Raw genomic sequence first — 20,324 nt, 5'->3', positions numbered from 1 at the left:
TCAGGAGTCAGAACTGCGTCTCCGCTCGCCCATCCAGTCCCCGGGATTGACGTCCATCTGCAGCATCTTCATCACCCACTTGTCCCTCCGTGCTCCATCGATGAACTCATCCAGCGAGAGCTCCCCTAAGTGACGATGGACAGTCATTATTCTACCGTACATTACTCCACTCCAAGGTTATAATAGTTTTGGATTTTTCATTAGTTTTAGTTTTAATTTCGTTGTGAATTTTTGTTTTCAAATTCAGTTAGTTTTAGTTAGTTTTAAGAGTGAGTTTTGTAGTTTTAGTTTAGTTTTTATTTTTTGAAAATGCTTAGTTTTAGTTTAGTTTTTATTAGTTTTAGTGTTAGTTTTAGTTTTTTTGTAATGGGGTATGTGTTTGGTGCCAGATTCAAAGAGGTCATAATAAATTTTGCCTTTATTTCCTTTGGTTTATCCATCTCAGCCCCAATAAGGTTGTTAACTGTTTTGAATTTTGGTTCTAGTGTAGACATCCAAGTCTGAGTAAACATAGTTACCATGTGTTGCATGTTCAAATAGAAACACTGAATTATGAATGAAAAAAGTTGACAAAAACGGAAACGAAGGACATTTTCACTATAATTTGAGTTAGTTTTAGTTAGTTTTGTAACCACACAATACAGTTTCAGTTAGTTATCGTTTTTCAAAAAAACTCTAGTTTTTATTTTTATTTCAGTTAACGAAAATGTTTTTTCAATTCTAGTTTTCGTTGTTTCGTTAGTTTTCGTTAACTATAATAACCTTGCTCCACTCCTGAATTAATGAATATTAAGTGTTCCTTGTTGTTGTACAGCAGACTGTACAACAATAACACACACACAAACACACACAAAGCCATTACAGCAGCCCAACAAAGGCCTTTTGAAACATTCATGAAGCATTTAAGCTGTCAGAAAACTGTGACAAACACTCACCATCTCCATTTTCATCAACCAGCTCAAATATCCGGTCAACCACTTGGTCTGGGGTCAGCAGATTACATTCCTCATCCAGCTCTCCGTGGCAGGCTTTCTTCAGTCGATAAATAGACTGAGAGTGACAGGAAAGACCGTTACAATGGCTCTGTCTCTGACAACGTTTCATCATAGCCCACTGATTTATCTTGAAATAGTCTTTAAAATGTTTTGAAAGCTTCACAGATCAATAGTTGCATATAGCTGCTGTATATATAATAGTCAATATTACCTCTACAATTTCAAGAAGCTCAGTTTTATCAATGCATCCGCTTCCATCCTTATCATACATTTTGAATGTCCATTTTAGCTTATGTTCCAGTTTGCCTCTCAGGACTAAGTTCAAGGCTGCCACATACTCCAGAAAGTCAATGGTGTTGTCCTGTGTACATGAAGAGAAAGAGTTAAAATGTTATGAAACAAAAGTTTATTTACTTGGAAAGGAAGCAATTTGTTACTGCAAGATAAAATATAAAGAGTCTTTTTTAGATGAGATATACACATTAAAATAATACGTAGGGCTGCAAGTAAGGATAGCTGATTATTTTCTCAATTATTTGTTTAGAAATTGTGAAAAATTCAAATTTTCATTTCAAAGGGCTAAAAACTGACCTATTCAAATTGCCTGTTTTGTCTAATATTCAAAGAAGTAATCACTTTATCTGGAACTGGCACACTCTGGCTTTTATGACATTATTTACCAAATGAATCAACTACCAAAATTAGCCATTCAGTATTTTGTCCATCAACTAATTGTTTCAGCTCTAAAAAAAGAAATCATGTGCTCAATAACAGGCATCAACAGCAACAAATCTTCACTAGTTGGTACTTACGCCGTTCTTGTCAAAGGCTCGAAACATGTTTTCAATGTAATCTGCGGCCTCCTTGTTTTCAGTAACGCCAAAAAATCCCTTAAACTCGTGCATGAATAGAGTTCCACTTGGGCACTCCACAACAAATTTTTTGTACCATTCCTGCAGCTCTGCCACATCAATTTCCTTGTCTGGGTCACAATCCTCACTTAGGCGCTGACCCATTGTGGAAATGCTTTCCTCAGCTTCTTAAAGACTGAAACTGCTTCTTACATTCCTTTACGCTGTTTGACCTCGGTAACTTTTAAATCTTCCCTCTGCATTACAAAATCCACCAATGTAAGTCCTCGGTTATCGAGTCAAACCAATTGTTCAAAGTTACATGAAAAGTCCATACAAGCTGAATTGCGATTGGGCTCTCCACTGTGGCAACCCCATCTGAAAGTCAGGATGAGACACAGACTCTAATGGATCACATGCTAAGGGATTAGAAATGTACACTTGTCAAAATCAATTAGTTCTCAAACATATTGAGAGGATCTCCTTGTGCTTTTATCTATCCCACCAAGTACATGTACTATGTGTTGGCTTAACCTACTCTGAAACAATAGATTCCAAGTACTTCTATGGTATTATTATAATACTCCACAAAAAAATGTTTGCGTGGTATGACTTATGACTACGTATGTGTGTACCAAAGAAAACATGCTTAAGTAAGCTAAATTTAGGATTAAGGTCTGTGTGCCAATTGATATTGTCAAATGTTAAATGTCAAATTAAGTGATTAAAATTGTACATATCAAAGTAATTTTACAATCAAAGAGGGTCTAATGAAAAAATAGTATTAGTTGATTAATGGGACATGTAGGATTCAGCATTTCTGGAGAGATTCACCCACTTCTGGCTCATAAAAATCAGTCTTTTCTTAGTCCTGCAAATTTATGGAAGTGGAATACTAAACTACTTATGTACTCCTTTACGTAATCTTTCCTAGGATTGGAAGGGCCGGACCAGTCTGATGATTCACACAGGCAAGTGTTTAGTTATCCCTGTCAGCTCTGACCTTCAGAAACCATGTTATTTACTGCTCCCCTGATTACTGTTTACATGCTTGCTTCAGTCTCACTGAAGCCTATAATAAATGTGTTGAGGATAAATTCTCTAATGAAAGAAAAAGCCTACAACTAAGGCGTCTAGATGGAAATATATTTAGGAAATGGGTGGGAACATCTAGCAAGCTTTTGGCCTTGCTTCAACATTGAACAGTGGGCTGGGTATTTAGAAATAACTGTAGGTTTTCAATAGAATAATAGTGTCTCTGTTAGCAATACTTGTAGCCATTGTTTACAGGTGAAAGCTTGGCCTGGCCCGATACCTTCCTGTACAGATGACCGGGATAGTGATAATCATAGCTTAGTGTAAAGGCCACCTGAGATTTCACTGGATGATATCCACACATGATTAAAATGATTCACACGGCTTTCAAATCCCACCCATGTTTTCCTTCCTGAAACCATAACTGACTTGGTTGACAGGACAGGTCCAAAGTAGTAAGAGGTAAATGCTCACAGCAGCATAACGCGCTCACAGTGATAATGGTAGGTTTATTGCTTGTTAGTTTAGTGTGTTAGTATGCTAAGTTTAGCCCAGGCTCACTTGAATGTTATGAATTTTGCAAGCATTTAGTCACAAACCAAATTTTGACCGGGCACAAGATGAAAAGTCAGGATATCAGAGTTAGTACAATTCATCATCTGGGGACAATGAATGTGTGTATGTTAAGCATATTAGCTTGCTTAGCATGGTCACCAGCCGTTTAGAGCGAAAAAAACAAAGCTGCATGAAGATAGTTTTGTCAGAAGATGCCGGTGTAATGTATTGCTGTAGATGATAGATAGATAGATAGATAGATAGATAGATAGATAGATAGATAGATAGAACTTTATTGTCTGTCACGAGTGACAGAAATTAAACTAAAAAGGAGGGGGGGGGGGGGGGGGGGGGGGCTGTTAAAAGCAACAGAGTGTTCATTTTTTGTTGTTCAGGGTGGTTATTGCAGAGGGGACGAAGGATTTTTTGTAGATGTTTTTCCTGGCCAGTGGAACCTTATAGCGTTTGTCTGATGGCAGTAGCTGGAAGCAGTGGTGGAGGGGGTGAGAAAAGTCTTCTGTGATCAGGGTGGCCTTCCTGATCACAGAGCGGCTGTACAGTTCTGAGAGGGGGGTTTGTGGTGCTCCAATGATTTTGCTGGCCTGCTTAACTGTACGGGAAAGTTTGGTGTTTGGATGAGAGGAGGCTGTACCAGGAAGAGATATTGAAAGTGAGTATGGATTCAATGAGGGACTGGTAGACCAGAGTTAAAACATGTGTGCTGACATTGAAAGTCCTCAATGTAGGCTAATCTGTCACTAGACAGTAGAAGAAGAGATAGCGCAAGAGAAAAAACAAAAAAGAGGTTGCAAATCGGAAAACTTTGGCCAGCCATGAGAGAAAATGGCGAGAAGACACCAACAACGTAAAACAGCTATGTCAGTTAAATGTTTGCGCTTTCAGAACTTATTTGGAAGAAGTGTTTCCATCTACCGTTTGGCACACATTTTTTGGAAAAGGCATAAAACACCTCAGGCGAGTGTAAAAAAATGTATGTGCATTTTTGAAAGTTTTATCAAAGTCTGTGTTTCCATCAAGAAATTTATCAATGGAAACGTATATTTACTGTGCGCTGCTTGTGATTTTCCCCTGGAAATTTGCCACATACACCCAGTTCACAATACTGTGAATACAATAAGGGCAATAAGCTCAATCAATCTAACAGACTTTTATTTATTTAAATGAAAATCTTCAAGATTATTACTTTTAAGTCAAAGCCGATAACAGAAATCTGGTCATTAGTTCCAGAGGTGTACAGTTAAACTTTTTGTGGAGTCACATAGCTAGGGATGGGTGACTATTCCAAAGGTGTACTACCACTCATTGTTCTTCATATATGCACTTTAATGCATTTTTGCACTTCTGGTTAGATGCTAAACTGCATTTCATAGTGTAAGTATATGTAATCTGTGCAATGACAATAAAGTTGTATCTAATCTAATCTAATCTTGTTCTTCACATATGAAACATAACTTGACTTGCAACTCAAAAGAAAAATTCCATTAAAATAACAAAGCATACTCCTCTTTTTTTTCTTTTTTTTTTTTTATCATTTATTGCTTTCCATGAATACCATGATACAAGCTCAAGCATTCAATTTCCAGCCATGATCAGTTTTACGAAGGGAGTTGACATGTATTACAAGTCTACAAAAACTGATTTACAGACGCTTACTGTAAAAATCCAAGCTATCAAAAGGGACATTTGTACAACTAAGGTATGACATACAGAAAGTGTAAAAGTACCTTGTGTTCTATTGACAGATTTTGATGCAGAAATGGCTTCCCCTCAAGCCAAACCAATACTCTATTTAACAAACTGGTTACTACTGGCAACATTGCGTTTATATTGGCTTCATACCATGACAAAGCAAAACTGTGATATTTCCACATCCTCCAAAGGGTAAATGAAAGCAAGTGCAATATAATATTAATAAGAAATACATTTGATGCTATGTTCTTCATAGAAAAAGCAAACAGACGTCTGTGAAGTGTTGTTTCACATTCTTAATGGCATGTGTCCTCAATTAACAGGAGACACAAATTCATCAGAAAAATAGTCAACAAAACAATTGCTTAGGCCAAAACTCAAACTGTGAAATGTATCTTTTTGAAAATACATGGCAAATGATTTAAGAAAAGTGAAATGGCTGAATTTATCAGTTATCAAGGTCAAATTATAGCGCTCATATAAAAACCAGGGAAAAAGAGATTAGAAAAAGTTTTAGTCAACAGTGAAAAAAAGCAGAGTTTCTGTCATTTTTAAATCATTTCCTTCCAGTTTAAAGACCAGGCGATGTGTGGACTCGGGTAGTTGAAAGTGAAGAGGACAAAAAGATCCTTCCATGAGGGATCTTGAGGTTCACATCGCTCCTGGTCTTGAAGTCCAGAGGTCCACAGTGCTACAGATATACCCTTGGTGTGGTATCATACAGTGTAAAAAAAAGTCAGTTGGCAGGCTGGGCTTCACGTTAGTCATGTTCCTCAGGCTCTATTGCAGTCTTAGCGCTGTTTGAACTGTCAGCATCGCCCTCTGTTGACACGTCAGGTGAACTACTAGAAGAGGGAAGCTGCTTGTCGCTGGGTAATCCTTCTCCATCACTGCTACTGCTGCTGCTGCTGCTGCTCTCCCCATTGTCCTGCTCAAAGCTTGTACTCTTCTCTGATGGAGCAGGCTGCTCAGGTTGATCCTCCGTGCTGTCCTTCTCCAGACTATCTGCATCCCCCGTCTCTGACAAGTCCTCTTCCCTTTCAGAAGGCTCTGTCTGTGTGCTGCTGGGCTCTAAGGACCAAAGTGGACAACATTAGGGCTGAAACTGACATTTATTATTGTTTTTTATTATCAATACATTTGTAAGGCAAGGCAGGCAAGGCAAGTTTATTTATATAGCACAATTCGGACACAGGGACATTCAAAGTGCTTTACAGGGGCAAGATTAAAATACATAAAACACATTAGAAGACATTTAAAAGCGAATTAAAAAAAAAAAAAAAAGGGAATGAATAAAACATTTAAGAGCGAATGAATAAAAATTACAGGTTAAAATGGAAACAGAAAAGTCTTCAGACTTGATTTAAAAGAGCTGAGAGTTGCAGCAGACCTCAAGTTCTCTGGGAGTTTGTTCCAGAGATTTGGTGCATAAAAACTAAACGCTGCTTCTAAACCAATTTCTCAAATAATCAGTGAGTTGTCTTGTGTCAGAAGATGATGAAAAATGTCTGTCACGTCTTCCAAAAGCCCAAGCCGAAACCCAAAAAGAATAAGTTCACCTAAAATACAGCACAGCTCACATTTAAATACTTTATACACACACACCACCCTAAGAAAAAAAGGAGTTAAAAACTTGCCGTGATCCTCTGAAATAGCAGTTGTGTCACAAGATGTTCCACTTTTGTACTCTTGGCGACAAGATTCTTCTGATGACTGTGGTGTCTCTGGCGAGCTCTCTGGCCCTTTACTACAAGACTCATTTTCTTCACTTTCTGTTTTATCCTCCTCTTTTTCGTCAAGCTTGGGCCTCTTGACCTCATGCTTGCCAGCATCAGGATCCTCCTCCTCTTCCTCCTCCTCAGGGTGTTTGTTCTTTATCCCGCTGTTTGGTGAAATTTCACCCTCTGATGATGACGAGGAATCACTGCAGAAATGACAGAACAACAGGAAAGCTGTTCAATAAATAACGTACATTAGATTGAAGATAAAGAAGCTCATATACAGATGATGGGGTCTTGAGAAGATCTGCTGAGGGAGGAAATGTTATTTAACGTTTCGGACTCACACAGTATACTACACATTCACTCACAGAGGAAAAATGTACCATTATATATATATATATATATATATACACACTACTGGTCAAAAGTTTTAGAACACTCCAACTTTTCCAGAATTGAATTGAAAATTATGCAATTTAATGTCTCAGTGTACTCTGAAATTAATGCACATTCGCAACATTTAAAATTCTTTATTGAGCATGATAGTGTTTTGAAAATAAAAAAAAGATTCAAAATCACATTTTATGTTGAACTAAAGGACTAAAAAAAGACACAAAATGACCAAAAAAAAAGACACAAAATTACAAAAAAAAGACACCAAAAGACACAAAATGACTTACAAAGACATGAAAAGAATTCAAAAATGGACAAAATAGCCCAAGACTCCATAGAGTTAAGTTGTTAACCCACTTCTTGTTCCCTGAAAAAGGCCTACTTGCATAATTCTGAAATGTACATTATTTTTCAGTTTTTGTTAAGCTTACCTTTTTTTATTTACCTCTGGCAGTTCACCACTTACCTTTGTACCCTTTCAAGCTGTTCATTTGACTTGAACTGCTTGAATTTCAATAAAAACTGGAAAAATTGGGGTGTTCTAAAACTTTTGACCGGTAGTGTATATATATCATTTATATTACCTGGTATGGTGATCCTCCACCTCCTCTGTGGTCGGCTCTGGCTCTTTACTGACTGTGCAGTCAGGGAGCCCGTTGGTAGAAAGTGAAGACGCCAATGACAGCTTTGGTCTGGTGAGCGATTTTGGTATGTCTGGTCCATTTAGATATCTACTGCAAAAAAGGAAATAACCATTTCTTACAAGTCATATCACAAGAAGGCAAATATGCAGAACAACTAGAACCCAAACTGCCCTCTCTGTAGCCTTTTTGTATTTTATAAATCTGACTTTAAACTTATTCAACTTTCCACTTGGTGGTTAATGACGCATTTTTTAGATTTGTGGAAGTCAAACACTGACAAGTATGTGGCTCCCACCTGTCTGAATACAGAGAAGAGTTACCAGGAAACATCACTCCATTCATTCTGTTTACACTGGATGCCCCATTTTTCCTTCAAAAGAAGTAGAAAGGCACAAAAACAACTGGCTGTTAATTGTAACTTTGTAAGTGTGACTGACTAAGCACATTCAAAGGAGCGGTCAATTGTCAATGTGCATCAGGAGCAGCTTAAAAGAAATACTGCAGCCAGCAGAGCAAGGGGAGCTAAAGCTTAAGAGATGATGTACTTACTCTGATGTGGGGTACACACAGCTGACGACCATAACATTCTGCAATACATAAACAATAACATAGATTAGAATTAAATTTAGAGGCCATAGAAAGTGTAAAATATTTAAAACAATACTTGTGAATATGTTTATTGGTTAGATTTAATATAACTGTTACAAACAGTAGTACAGAGCAAGGTTATTATAGTTAACGAAAACTAACGAAATAACGAAAACTAGAATTGAAAAAACATTTTCGTTAACTGAAATAAAAATAAAAACGAGAGTTTAAAAAAAAAAACCCATAACTAACTGAAACTATATTGTGTGGTTACAAAACTAATTAAAACTAACTAAATTTATAGTGAAATTGTCCTTAGTTTTCGTTTTTGTCAACTTTTTTAATTCATAATTCAGTGTTTCTATTTGAACATGCAACACATGGTAAATATGTTTACTGAGACTGGGATGTCTACACTAGAACCAAAATTCAAAACACCCAGAACTGTAAGAGTTAATAACCTTATTGGGGGTGAGATGGATAAACCAAAGGAAATAAAGGCAAAATCTAATACGACCTCTTTGAATCTGGCACCAACACATAGCCCATTACAAAAAAACTAAAACTAACACTAAAACTAATAAAAACTAAACTAAAACTAAGCATTTTCAAAATCTAAAAACTAAACTAAAACTAGAAAACTCACTCTAAAAACTAACTAAAACTAACTGAATTTGAAAACAAAAATTCACAACAAAATTAAAACTAATGAAAAATCCAAAACTATTATAACCTTGGTACAGAGTAGTGCTCACCTTCTCTAAACCCATGAGAAACTTGTCTGTTCCTGTATAGTTGCGCTTTGGGTCTGTGAGGAGTTCACATAGACGCTGGATGGTGAATGGGATTCTGGGAAAGGTAATCAAGAGACATAGTTAGGATTCACTGCACATCAACACCTGCAAAACCTAGCAGAACAGGAGCTCAATGAGAAAAATCTTGGATCAATCAGAATAGACCTAATCAACCCTCAGCCCAGCTGGTCACACATTCATGAATAATAAGTATGACTATTTTTCAACATACTGCTTATTTAAATTCTTGAGTTTGGACCGATCAGTTGTTTTCCATTTGTTTTGTCACCTGAAGCTACTTAAACTAAAGCTAAACTAAATTGTTGACTTCAGGTGTGAAGGACCTAATACTTAATGTGGAGATTTCCAGGCTTGAGGATTAAAAGAGTCTATGCAAATGCTAGTGCAGAGCCTGTTCTGATTGCTTGGTTCGAGATTTGTCAAAAACTGCTCATCCAAACAGCATAATTCACACTGCGCTTCCGTAGGTCTAAAGCAACACATATGCCATGACACAGTTGCATTCCCAAGTAATGCTCGAGTATTCGTGTCATTTGCTTACAGCTAGTTATTTGGGACCAGGCTATTTCGGGAAACAAAAACATTCATTCCACAAGTCATCGCTGATGCTTGAAATGTTTGAGTCTGTTCAAATTTAACATATTTGGTCTATTTGTCTTCTCACTCATGAAAGTAACTATATTCCAAATCCTACAAACTTTCCTTAATGCACACCTAATATCTCTCTTTCTTTGTGTTTATGTTTTCACTAAAAAGAAAGAAAAATAAGACTAATTATTACTAATTATTGTGGGCCGGCATTGACTATACATGTCACTAAACTGCTATATTACTTAGTTTTATAAATTGTTCTTTTACAGTTGGTAAAGAGGTTTATTATAAGCTTTACTCACCCATTGTAGCCATCCACTATTTTTAAGATCCTCGTCTTCATCTCTTCAAAGGGAACATACTCTACGTTGGGATTATGTGGCGCTCGATGTTCTGGTGCTGAAGCTTGGAAATCATCCATGACTTTTTCCAACTTGAACACAAAGTACTTTTTGAACTGTGACCATGAGATCCTGAAAGACAATGGAAATGGAAGTTTGCATGTCACACAGACAAAATAAGAAGTATTGGACAACATACAAAAAAGCCTTAACAAAACTGTTCCCCAAACACAACAGGCTTCAATTACAGAGAAGGGGTGTCTTCATCGCAGTGTGTACAGACTTGTAGAAGTTGTAATGTTTTGTGTACACTCTTGTGAACATACTCACAGTGGCTGCCCCGTCTTGGCAACATGACACAAGAATTGCTCTAGTTGAGGACAGGTTTCTTTCTTGCCTTTCTTCTCAAATTCTGTAAATTCGCACATAAAAACAGAAAAAATGTTTATTGGTAATAACTGTAATCCTTAACCCTATAAAGCCTGAACCATTAAATAATTGCCAGATTTTTTTTTTTTTTAAACTTGAGTGTTTATTGAACCTGCTGACAGATGATTATAAAAAATCCCCAAACAATAGGGATATATGATTCTAATTTGTATCATATTTCATGCATCAGTTCTTTTTGTGCAATTTGTTGCTCACAGTTTGTTTTTCTTGAACTAACAAAAACATATAAAACCCAACATTTTTAACCTTTTAAGGCTTTACATTATTTTAACATTTTCCTCAAACATGCAAAATATTTTTTTTCCATATAACACAACATCATACATCTGCTTATATGAAGTTTTCACACAGCAATGACTGATCCACCAGTGGAACCTGCATTTAATTTTTGCTATATCTTGTATTTTTGTGCAATTTGTTGCTCAGTTGTTGTTTTTTTCAACACATGTCAGGTTTTTCAGGAAAAAAATATCACACTGATGATGTATAGGTCTCAAAAACTTGTGTATCAAATATGATACACTTGGCTTTATAGGGTTAACAGCACGCAAATATCACCCAAACCGAAGCTAACAGTGTTTAAACCTGCATTAACATTAACTTTAAAGGCTTTGAAAACAACCCAGCATGTAATTAGATAATAATTATAAAACATATTCAGAGAATGATGTTTTCTATAAATTATTTTGGAAATATGCCAAACCGCCTTTCCTTTCAAGCTACTTCTGGAACATTAACTGTACACTGGCAGTGATCAAATGGTTGTAAAGTGACAAATATCAACTGTATGTAGTAAGTTAAACGTCACTTCATATAATCATCAAACACCAATCTCAGTTAGCTAACTGGAAAGTTTTTATAAAAGTTAGTTAGCATGTTTACTATGGTGCTACCAGGTTGGCTGTTTACATAATCTCCATGCATCAGTACGGCTGTAAATGGGTCAAAAGTATAAAATGTAACGACCTTCTTTCTTATAGAGGATAACATTGAACTAACTAGGCCACACAGAGAAAGATCAGATTGTCCCTAGATGCCCCTTCTAAACACTAATCGTTGTTAGTAAGCTAAGTTACGGACGGTAACGCACGTAGCGTAGTTAGCAAACATTACAGATTTATTTTAAGGGGCATTCACACAAATGGCAAAACAATTCACTTCTAACGAAACACTCATTTAAATAACTGTAAATATTGCCTTGAAACGCCTCCGATAACGCGTCGATGTCCATAGCTGTGTCCACTCACAGGCAGGAAATACTTGCTTGCTAGTTAGCAGTAGCATGTAGCAACCCAACAAAGCTGGTGGCAGCGACAACTGCGCATGTCTGACATGACGTATTCGCGATCAAGTGCAAATTGAAAGAAAGGTGGCAAAAGCAGTGGGAAGAAGAGAGAAAAGGAAGGTGGTTATATAGATAGAATTCAAAGAAAAGTAGGTGTGATGAGAAGCGTGGGGAGAACACGAAAAGAGGAAACAATAATATCCAGTTTAAGATTGGGTCATACAGCATTAAACAGTACACTATTTAAAATGGGAAAACACAATTCGGGAAGATGTCAATATTGTAATGAAGAAGAAAATTTAGAACATGTGATGCTTTATTGTCAGAAGTATGATCAGGAGAGAAGGGAACTGATATTGAACCTTAAAGAAATTAAGTTGAACTTTGATTTACGGGATCTTTTACAAAGAAGTTCAGAGGAGAAATGTTTTTCCTTTTTGTTACAGTATCTTAGGAGAACAAGATTAATAGAGAGAATATAATTTATGTACTTTCTCTTTTTTTTTTCTTTTTTTAATTTATTTATTTATTTATTTTTATTATTATTATTTTATTATTATTTAGTTAAACTCAGGAATGTGTAAAGTCCCGGTCCACACTCCATATCAGTAGGTGGCGGTAATACACCAAAAGTTGTTTGTCAACCGCCATAAAACAACACAAAGAAGAAGAAGAAGAATTACGTCATCGCATTTGCGGAAGGTGCGTTCGAGTTCAACCTCAGATCAACAAAGTACTTGAGTGTCCTTATAGCAACGGAAGAAGCAGCCATAATTTGGGACATTGTGTGTTCTTTAGGCGCAAATGACAACAGTTGCAGTTAAAGTGTGTGCAGACTTCAGTGACAGAAACTTCTGGATCGCTCTGTTGCGTTGTAGATGCTGCAGGCAGTCAGCGGGCGTCATCGTTTCTCTGTTGTTGTGACGGCGCAAACCGGTGAGGCGGCCAATGAGTCAGCAGCTGATCGGGGTTAATTTTACCTTACGAACCTATATATAACGATAACACCCCTGGTGGAAACATCTGCACAAGAGACCTGCTAGTTTTTTATCAGTCGTTCGGGTTTTTCAGAGCTAACCATGGCAGTTCCAGTAGCTGCATTACCACTGAACACATCATCCAGCCCGGGTCTGCTGGAGCACAACATTCACATCAGCGACAGAGATTTGGGGAGGATTTCAAGTGACAATGACGTCGACACTCTGCCTTTACATTCTTCATGGACTTTCTGGCTCGATAGGTAAGACACTTGTTATTTGTTTTGTCCCTATACTGTAGCATTAATCTCCAGCCAGTGTCAAGTAGGTGAACTCTTTGTCGCTGACCTTTTTAATGAGAACAAAGAAGGGAGATGACGGAATTATCAGGCCTGCTGGAAGTCAGCCTTGGCAACCCAGATAACATTATAGGTGTGTTTCACAGAGACACAAAGATTGTCTGCCTTAATAAATCACAGAATAATAACGTTACAGCAAACACTGCCTGTTAATGGTGTTTGTTATGCAGCCTGTTTGACCTACATACGCTAGTGCTCTACTTTGAAGGTTCTTTAAATATACAAATGGGTGTAGTTATGACTAACTAGATGCACTAGACAAGGTCAAAGTGAGTTCATCTGTTGCCTATAATAGTAATTATTGTATTATTACTATTATTAGCATAGGTGTTATTGTTAAAATCTTGCTGTGTGGGTCACTCCTCACGTGCCTGTTGCCATTGTTTGGTGACGCATTTATTTCCTGTTGATTAAAACTTCTGTAGCTCAAATTTGTCATTGCTTTATACAAAGGTCCCAAATTTTAAATCCGACTTTTTTGTAATTCATTCATTTTATTTTATTGATGTGTGTCCTTTTTATATTTCTCTTTTATGTGTTTATTTATTCAAAAATGTACATTTGTTATTTGTAATGATGGTACTTCATATCTTGAAAAATTATGTTAAAGTATATACTGTATTTTTTTTTTTAAAGTTCAGGCTTTTTTAAATATTAAATAGATTTTTAGAATGAATGTTAAGCAATCACAACAAAGTTGAACACAGGTAACAGTGAGTTACACAAGCCTTGTCATCCACACTGTGTGCAAGTCATAGGGTGCTACTGTGTTCAAATGGGGTCAGTGTTGTTTACTGTTTACTGACTTATTTGTCATCTGATCACCCCCCCTCCAACCCGTCTGCTCAGAGGCCAGTTCACTGAAACATGTCTGAGTAATGAAGCACCAAAAGAAATATGTGTTAAGAATGTGTTACTTTAGAAGACCTGAGATCTTTACAAGCTTGCCATTTTTAAAGAAAGCCAATAAAATAAATGTAATTCAATTGGACTGTCTGTTTTTTTTACCAGATCTTTACCGGGAACAACTGCAGCCGAATGTGAATCAAACCTGAAGAAAATCTACACCGTGGAGACCGTCCAGGTAAGATGCTTTACAGTCGTGATACAAGAGCACATTGCCAGCAGGCAGTGTAGACACATTCTGCCACACTAGGAGAGGACATGTGGACACATTTCAATAGAATGTCACCTTATTTATAGCCAGATCAAGATGGCTAGCTGTATTCTTCCTGTAATCTTTCTTTTTCTCCCAAATGCTTTAAAACCAAATACAAACTGAGTGCTTTGCTTCTCCATGAGGTCTTTGTACTTGAAAGTGAGGTTGTCACAATACCAGAATTTCAACTGTGATGCAATACGAGTATAAAAAAAACACCTTTGATACCACAGCAAAAAGGGAAAAAAGTAAGAGGCTACTAGGCTATTTAAAAATAGTTCTGAACTTGCCATGGCTAAGTTGAGCTTACTTGAGTACCAGTGACATGTTGCTGGTTGGCTTTTCTCACATCCACTTGTGTAGTGCTGACTACTTGTGCCTCACCTCACCCCTGTGCCTCACCTCACCCCTGTGCCTCACCTCACCCCTGTGCCTCACCTCACCCCTGTGCCTCACCTCACCCCTGTGCCTCACCTCACATGGTGGGTTCGTTGCTGGGGAGAATGCTGCAGCAGTCACAGGCTGAGGACCAGTTGCTTTTCTTTCCATCTGTGCAGCCTTGGGTTGAAACCAAGATCTTGGATTTTTTTTTTAAACAGCTTTAGTACTTTCGATACTATCAAATGTTTGATTAGCAGAGATCTTATCATTGTACACATATGTTATCAGTATTGAAGTATGAATATTTTTGACAACCTTGATTGAAAGAAAACAGGATGACCAACATCATCAGGCTGGGGTTCAATAGCAGTAACACCTTTTTTCAATGCTCTGTCAGCATTCACGTGGGCCATCATGTGATATAAGTTACTAATAAGGAAGTTAGAGCGCTATTGGCATGAGAACACCTGCTTATTAATACGCAGTTATGTATTATTACTAATTACTGGCCCAATTAGCATGGCAGGTTATTATGATCTTATCGTTGTGATTATGGCAGGATGTTAAAGAGCTCTTTATGAGTCCCTAACCTCAACCTTGTGTGTAAGAGCAATGAGGAAAAGACCTTTGGCAGCAATTTTCTGTAAATGTGAAATATTAACAAGGCCAACTGTCTGCCGATCCTGTTCCAGTAAATGATTCAATAAAAATAACCTATTTCCTCTCTTCACCTCGGCAATGGAGTAGAACTTCTGGAGAGTTTACAACAACATACCCGGCGTCAACAGCTTGCCATTGAGATGTAGCTATCATCTGATGAGAGGGGAAAGGAAACCACTTTGGTAAGTTTAGATCCAAGATAAATCCATGGATGTGTTCACAGTATTTGAAGCTTTTTTAGAATGGGTTTGTGTGACATATCCTGCTGGTTTTCTTACAGGGAAGAAGAAAGCAATGCTAAAGGTGGTGTTTGGAAGATGAAAGTACCCAAAGAATGCACTGTAAGTGATGTCATCGATATGAATATTATTTTATATACGATTTTCTTATTTCTAATTTACAATTTAACTCATTTGTTTTCATATGTACAGCCTGTTGTGTGGAAGGAGTTGCTGCTGGCTACTATTGGAGAACAGTTCAGTGATTATTGTGCCTCAGGTAACTTTCTTTATTGACTTATGTAAAAAATTTGGTCTGGGAGAAAAGATATTTGCTTTTTATGTACACAATACTGCAAGTCTGAAATCCATTTTTCTTATTCTCTGCTGCTGATAGATAGATAGATAGATAGATAGATAGATAGATAGATAGATAGATAGATAGATAGACTTTATTTATCCCAAGCTGGAAAAATTACAGTGTAGCAGCAGCATTACACACAGAGACAATAACAACACAATTAAATAAAAAGAGCAACCTAGGCATACTTCAAGCAATAAAATATAAAAATACAATAAAGTACAACAAAATGTAATGTAAAAATAAAGTGTCTAAAGAAGGAGTACACTACTGGTCAAAAGTTTTAGAACACCCCAATTTTCCAGTTTTTTATTGAAATTCAAGCAGTTGAAGTCAAATGAACAGCTTGAAAGGGTACGAAGGTAAGTGAACTGGTGAACTGCCAGAGGTAAATAAAAAAAGGTAAGCTTAACCAAAACTGAAAAATAATGTACATTTCAGAATTATCCAAGTAGGCCTTTTTCAGGGAACAAGAAATGGGTTAACAACTTAACTCTATGGAGTCTTGGGATATTTTGTCCATTTTTGAATTCTTTTCATGTCTTTGTAAGTCATTTTGTGTCTTTTTTTGGTCATTTTGTGTCTTTTGGTGTCTTTTTTTTTGTCATTTTGTGTCTTTTTTTGGTCATTTTGTGTCTTTTTTTGGTCATTTTGTGTCTTTTTTTAGTCCTTTAGTCCAACATAAAATGTGATTTTGAATCTTTTTTTTACTTTCAAAACACTATCATGCTCAATAAAGAATTTTAAATGTTGCAAATGTGCATTAATTTCAGAGTACACTGAGACATTAAACTGCATCATTTTCAATTAAATTCTGGAAAAGCTGGTGTGTTCTAAAACTTTTGACCAGTAGAGTAGGAGTAGAATTCCAGTGCAGAATAAATATGAATATGCAGTATAGAAATGTTTGTGCCGTGAAACAAATAAGGTGCAATGAACAGTGTGCATAAAAAACACAAAGTGCATAACAACTGTATGTAATGAACCAGACTATTTGTTATTGTACAGTGTGATGGCATGTGGCAGGAAAGTTTTTTATATCTGTCCCTTTTTGCAGACGATGAAGTAGTGGGGGTCAGTGTGAGTGTAAGAGACAGAGAAGATGTGGTTCAGGTCTGGAATGGAAACGCTTCTTGTGCTAACGAGTCAAATATCTTAGGAAGGATCAACGAGCTCCTTCCACAAATACCTTTTAAAGCAGTGTTTTACAAGCGTGAGTATTTTTTATATTAACAATGCCATTATGATTTTAAAAATGCAATAAAATGTGACTCATTGTTCTTTTTGCTTATATTTCAGCACATGAGGAGCACCATGCTTTTGAAGGAGGTCGGAGACATTAGCACATCAGAACCCTCAAGATATACATATTTTTTGCTTATGAACATGTTTTGGATACTATTTCAGCACATTTTGATGCAATTTGAATTCTTAGTTGCTTAATGTATCATCTTAATTACCTCAAAATGCAGCCCATGAATTTCGGATTCTCAGTCAATGGAATATACCATCTTCTGAGCACTACTGTCATTGATAATACTATCCAAAATACTTTTATTTTAGACAAAAGCAAAAACAATTTTAGTTTGATTTTATCTGTGGCCGTGTTTGTGTGTTTTTATACTTCAACATTTTGCAAATTCTAAACCAAAACAGCAGATCATACATGCACATTTTTTTAGATGTATCATAGCATATTTTGTGCAGTTTCCTGATGACAAATGAAGCTAGGTCTTTTATTTAAATCTCATTTTTTTTAATCTAAGAGGAGGCCTACTTCCACAAAGCAAACCTTTATCTTAACAATACAGTTCAATGCTTTTCTAGTGAGCTCTTTTCTCTGTTTTGTATGTTACAGCCAAAATACTGTTGCCTAAATAAATTCTTAGTATGCTGTAATGCTAATATATGAGCAAAAAATTGCACATTCTTTTTTAATTTTCTTTTTTAGGATATGAGCAGATTGTGAAAGGAATACGTTCTTGTTATAATAAAATGACCTCAGTGCACAAATCTTCATGAGTAGATGCTGAGAAATATATGCAATCATTTCTATTCTGTAGAATTTGCAGCAAATTTGCAGTGTTGTGGTTGTCATTTTGTTTGAGCATTTGCCCCAAATCAAGCACTTTGTTTCTTACTGTGTGTGTGAGTTGTGGGAACTGAAACCAAATCCGTTTTGGTTTTTTGTCACAATTTTTGTGAAAACGTTAAACCTGTTTCTGTTCAGTTGTTTTTCTCCTTTCAATAGTAACTTGAGATGTTTAGATGACAAAGTTGAAATGATATGTTTTCTATGTATTCATATGACTTGTAAAATTGTGAAGCCTACCCTTTGTAGATAACATAAGCCCCAGGAAAAATGATGAATAAACAGAAAACTGTCACAGAGTGACACCAGCAAAAACAGACGCCTTTAGGGACTGATCACGGAAAGGTTTACTGTATTTGTACAAATCATGGGTGTTGTTGTTGATGAAGTGATGCAATCACTGCAGCAAAGTCGAATCTGTATAAAAGAAGTTTGTCGGAGATGGTTTACGACTGCTCCACTGACAGAAAAATCTAAGTGTTTTAAGATTTTTTTTTTGTAGTAACGTAAAAGTCCAAAATTGTATCATTCAAGATCATAATCTCATTAGGGACATGTTGAAATTTAGAAAATTTAACCATTATACATCTCACCAAAGCCACCGTTCCCCTTTGTTTGTGTGTGAGAGCGTATGAGAGGGAGAGAGATTGACTAGTCTCGGCTGCATAGAGCACAGCAGATTTTTTGAGCACTAGTACTACTTAGACGTTTGAGGTTATTTCTATGTAGCTGTAGAATATACATTGAAAGACTGCTGCTATGATTTCCTAGTTAAATCAAGTGTTTTTAGTATTTATAATGCTGGTGTGTTGGCTTGGATTTTCTGTTAAAGAATATTCACAAGGTGGAGTTAGGTTTCAGACCACCGACTTTGCCAAACTTGCTTTATTTTCCCTTTATTCCTCTGTTGTTCATGTAATATAAGCACATACTGTAGGATAAGAGAAAACAATTCCCTTGCACATATACAGTTGACCACTCACTTCAGATCTCAGACTTTGTACCTGATTGTTGATCTTGGATGGTGCCTTGTGTTTACCAGCAGTTTAGAATGTCATCTGTGTTCAGCATGCTGAAATTGTATATAGGCATGTTTCTGTTAGTTTTACACGTGTTTGAGAAATAAAGATGCCTAAACCTTCACCACCTTTTGCTGTTGGGAATACTTACTGAATGTGTGAAGAGAATATCAATTGCATTGAATAAAAACATATTACATTGGACCATTTAAGATCTATTTTTTAGACCCTTCAAAAAGGTTGTCAGGTGTTTCTCTTCAGGCTGTTAGTTGGCAAAAAAAACCCCACAAGATCTACAGTTAGATACCAAGATAGGAATTTGGTCATTTTTCCAAATTCCATTTTTTTGTTTGTTGTTTTTTTGCATTGAGTCAATGACAAAAAGATCTTTATTGTCATTATACTCAAGTACAATGAAACTTTGGATGGCTTCTCTCCATGAAAGAGAAAAAAAAAAAGATATATATATATTTTTTATTTTATTTTTTTAATAGATATATATTATAATATATATATATATATATATAAATATATATATATATATTAATATATATATATATATATATATATATATATATATATATATATATATATATATATATATATAATAAACTGTATAAGAAATAGAAAATAAATTACAGTTATGTACATTTACAGGTACATTTAGTAGCAAACTTTATTCATGCTTTTGTGCACGAGATATTAGACGTATTTTAATAAATCCAGGCCTTTTTTGGCCAGGGAGACATTGACTGTGGATTGTAAACTGGGGCAGTGAAAGGCCTAACAGGCTCATGCCTCTAGTTCACTGCAGGAATGGGAAGCCACCATTTCATGATGGAAAGAAGGAGAATGTCTCCCTCTTGTGGTCGTATTGATGCATGGACATAAAAAATAGTTTACAGGGAAGCGATAATTACATGATTTTATCTCCACCTGAAAGCAGTCTTGTCCTTACAATGACTGTAATTGCTAAATAAATGCATAAAGATTAGTAGTAATTGAAGTGAACATTATTATATGCAGACACAATGCGCCATGGGTACAATCTGATGACCCTGCCTCTATAGAGTAAACATGTTCACAGTTCTGAGCAGGATACATGTATTTGTATTGTATAAGCT

At 36.2% G+C, this 20,324-nt stretch overlaps 3 protein-coding genes across 6 annotated transcripts; 1 reads left to right on the top strand and 2 right to left on the bottom strand.

The window, feature by feature from the left end:
* On the bottom strand, positions 1–2,011 carry guca1b (guanylate cyclase activator 1B). Its single transcript, XM_059333260.1, has 4 exons — positions 1,808–2,011; positions 1,207–1,356; positions 936–1,050; positions 1–125 (listed from the first exon to the last, which is right to left on the bottom strand). The coding sequence occupies exons 1-4, from the start codon at positions 2,009–2,011 to the stop codon at positions 1–3; spliced, it is 594 nt and encodes a 197-aa protein (XP_059189243.1).
* Positions 2,012–4,972: 2,961 nt separating this feature from the next.
* Positions 4,973–12,040, bottom strand: LOC131972288 (serine/threonine-protein phosphatase 4 regulatory subunit 2-A-like). 3 transcript variants are annotated; one of them, XM_059334097.1, is made up of 9 exons: positions 11,887–12,039; positions 10,570–10,651; positions 10,201–10,371; positions 9,248–9,341; positions 8,454–8,491; positions 8,200–8,274; positions 7,845–7,994; positions 6,784–7,070; positions 4,973–6,217 (listed from the first exon to the last, which is right to left on the bottom strand). In XM_059334097.1, exons 1-9 carry the CDS (start codon positions 11,918–11,920, stop codon positions 5,907–5,909), a joined length of 1,242 nt encoding a protein of 413 aa, XP_059190080.1. In that variant the 5' UTR covers positions 11,921–12,039; the 3' UTR covers positions 4,973–5,906. The 3 variants fall into 3 exon arrangements, with proteins under 3 accessions (XP_059190080.1, XP_059190081.1, XP_059190082.1); XM_059334098.1 differs by having other exon boundaries at positions 7,845–7,991; XM_059334099.1 differs by lacking the exon at positions 8,200–8,274 and having other exon boundaries at positions 11,887–12,040.
* Positions 12,041–12,650: 610 nt separating this feature from the next.
* Positions 12,651–19,329, top strand: LOC131972039 (eukaryotic translation initiation factor 4E type 3-like). Of its 2 annotated transcripts, XM_059333775.1 has the most exons (8): positions 12,651–12,910; positions 13,046–13,214; positions 14,322–14,394; positions 15,598–15,692; positions 15,791–15,851; positions 15,942–16,008; positions 17,147–17,302; positions 17,389–19,329. In XM_059333775.1, exons 1-8 carry the CDS (start codon positions 12,853–12,855, stop codon positions 17,430–17,432), a joined length of 723 nt encoding a protein of 240 aa, XP_059189758.1. In that variant the 5' UTR covers positions 12,651–12,852; the 3' UTR covers positions 17,433–19,329. The 2 variants fall into 2 exon arrangements, with proteins under 2 accessions (XP_059189758.1, XP_059189759.1); XM_059333776.1 differs by lacking the exon at positions 12,651–12,910 and having other exon boundaries at positions 13,150–13,214; positions 15,595–15,692.
* Positions 19,330–20,324: the final 995 nt, after the last annotated feature.

This window comes from Centropristis striata, chromosome 5, assembly GCF_030273125.1.
Source record: "Centropristis striata isolate RG_2023a ecotype Rhode Island chromosome 5, C.striata_1.0, whole genome shotgun sequence".
NCBI classification, from domain to species: Eukaryota; Metazoa; Chordata; class Actinopteri; order Perciformes; family Serranidae; genus Centropristis; species Centropristis striata.
Note: the sequence above shows the minus strand (reverse complement) of the source record. Positions and strands in the feature narration are given on the sequence as shown.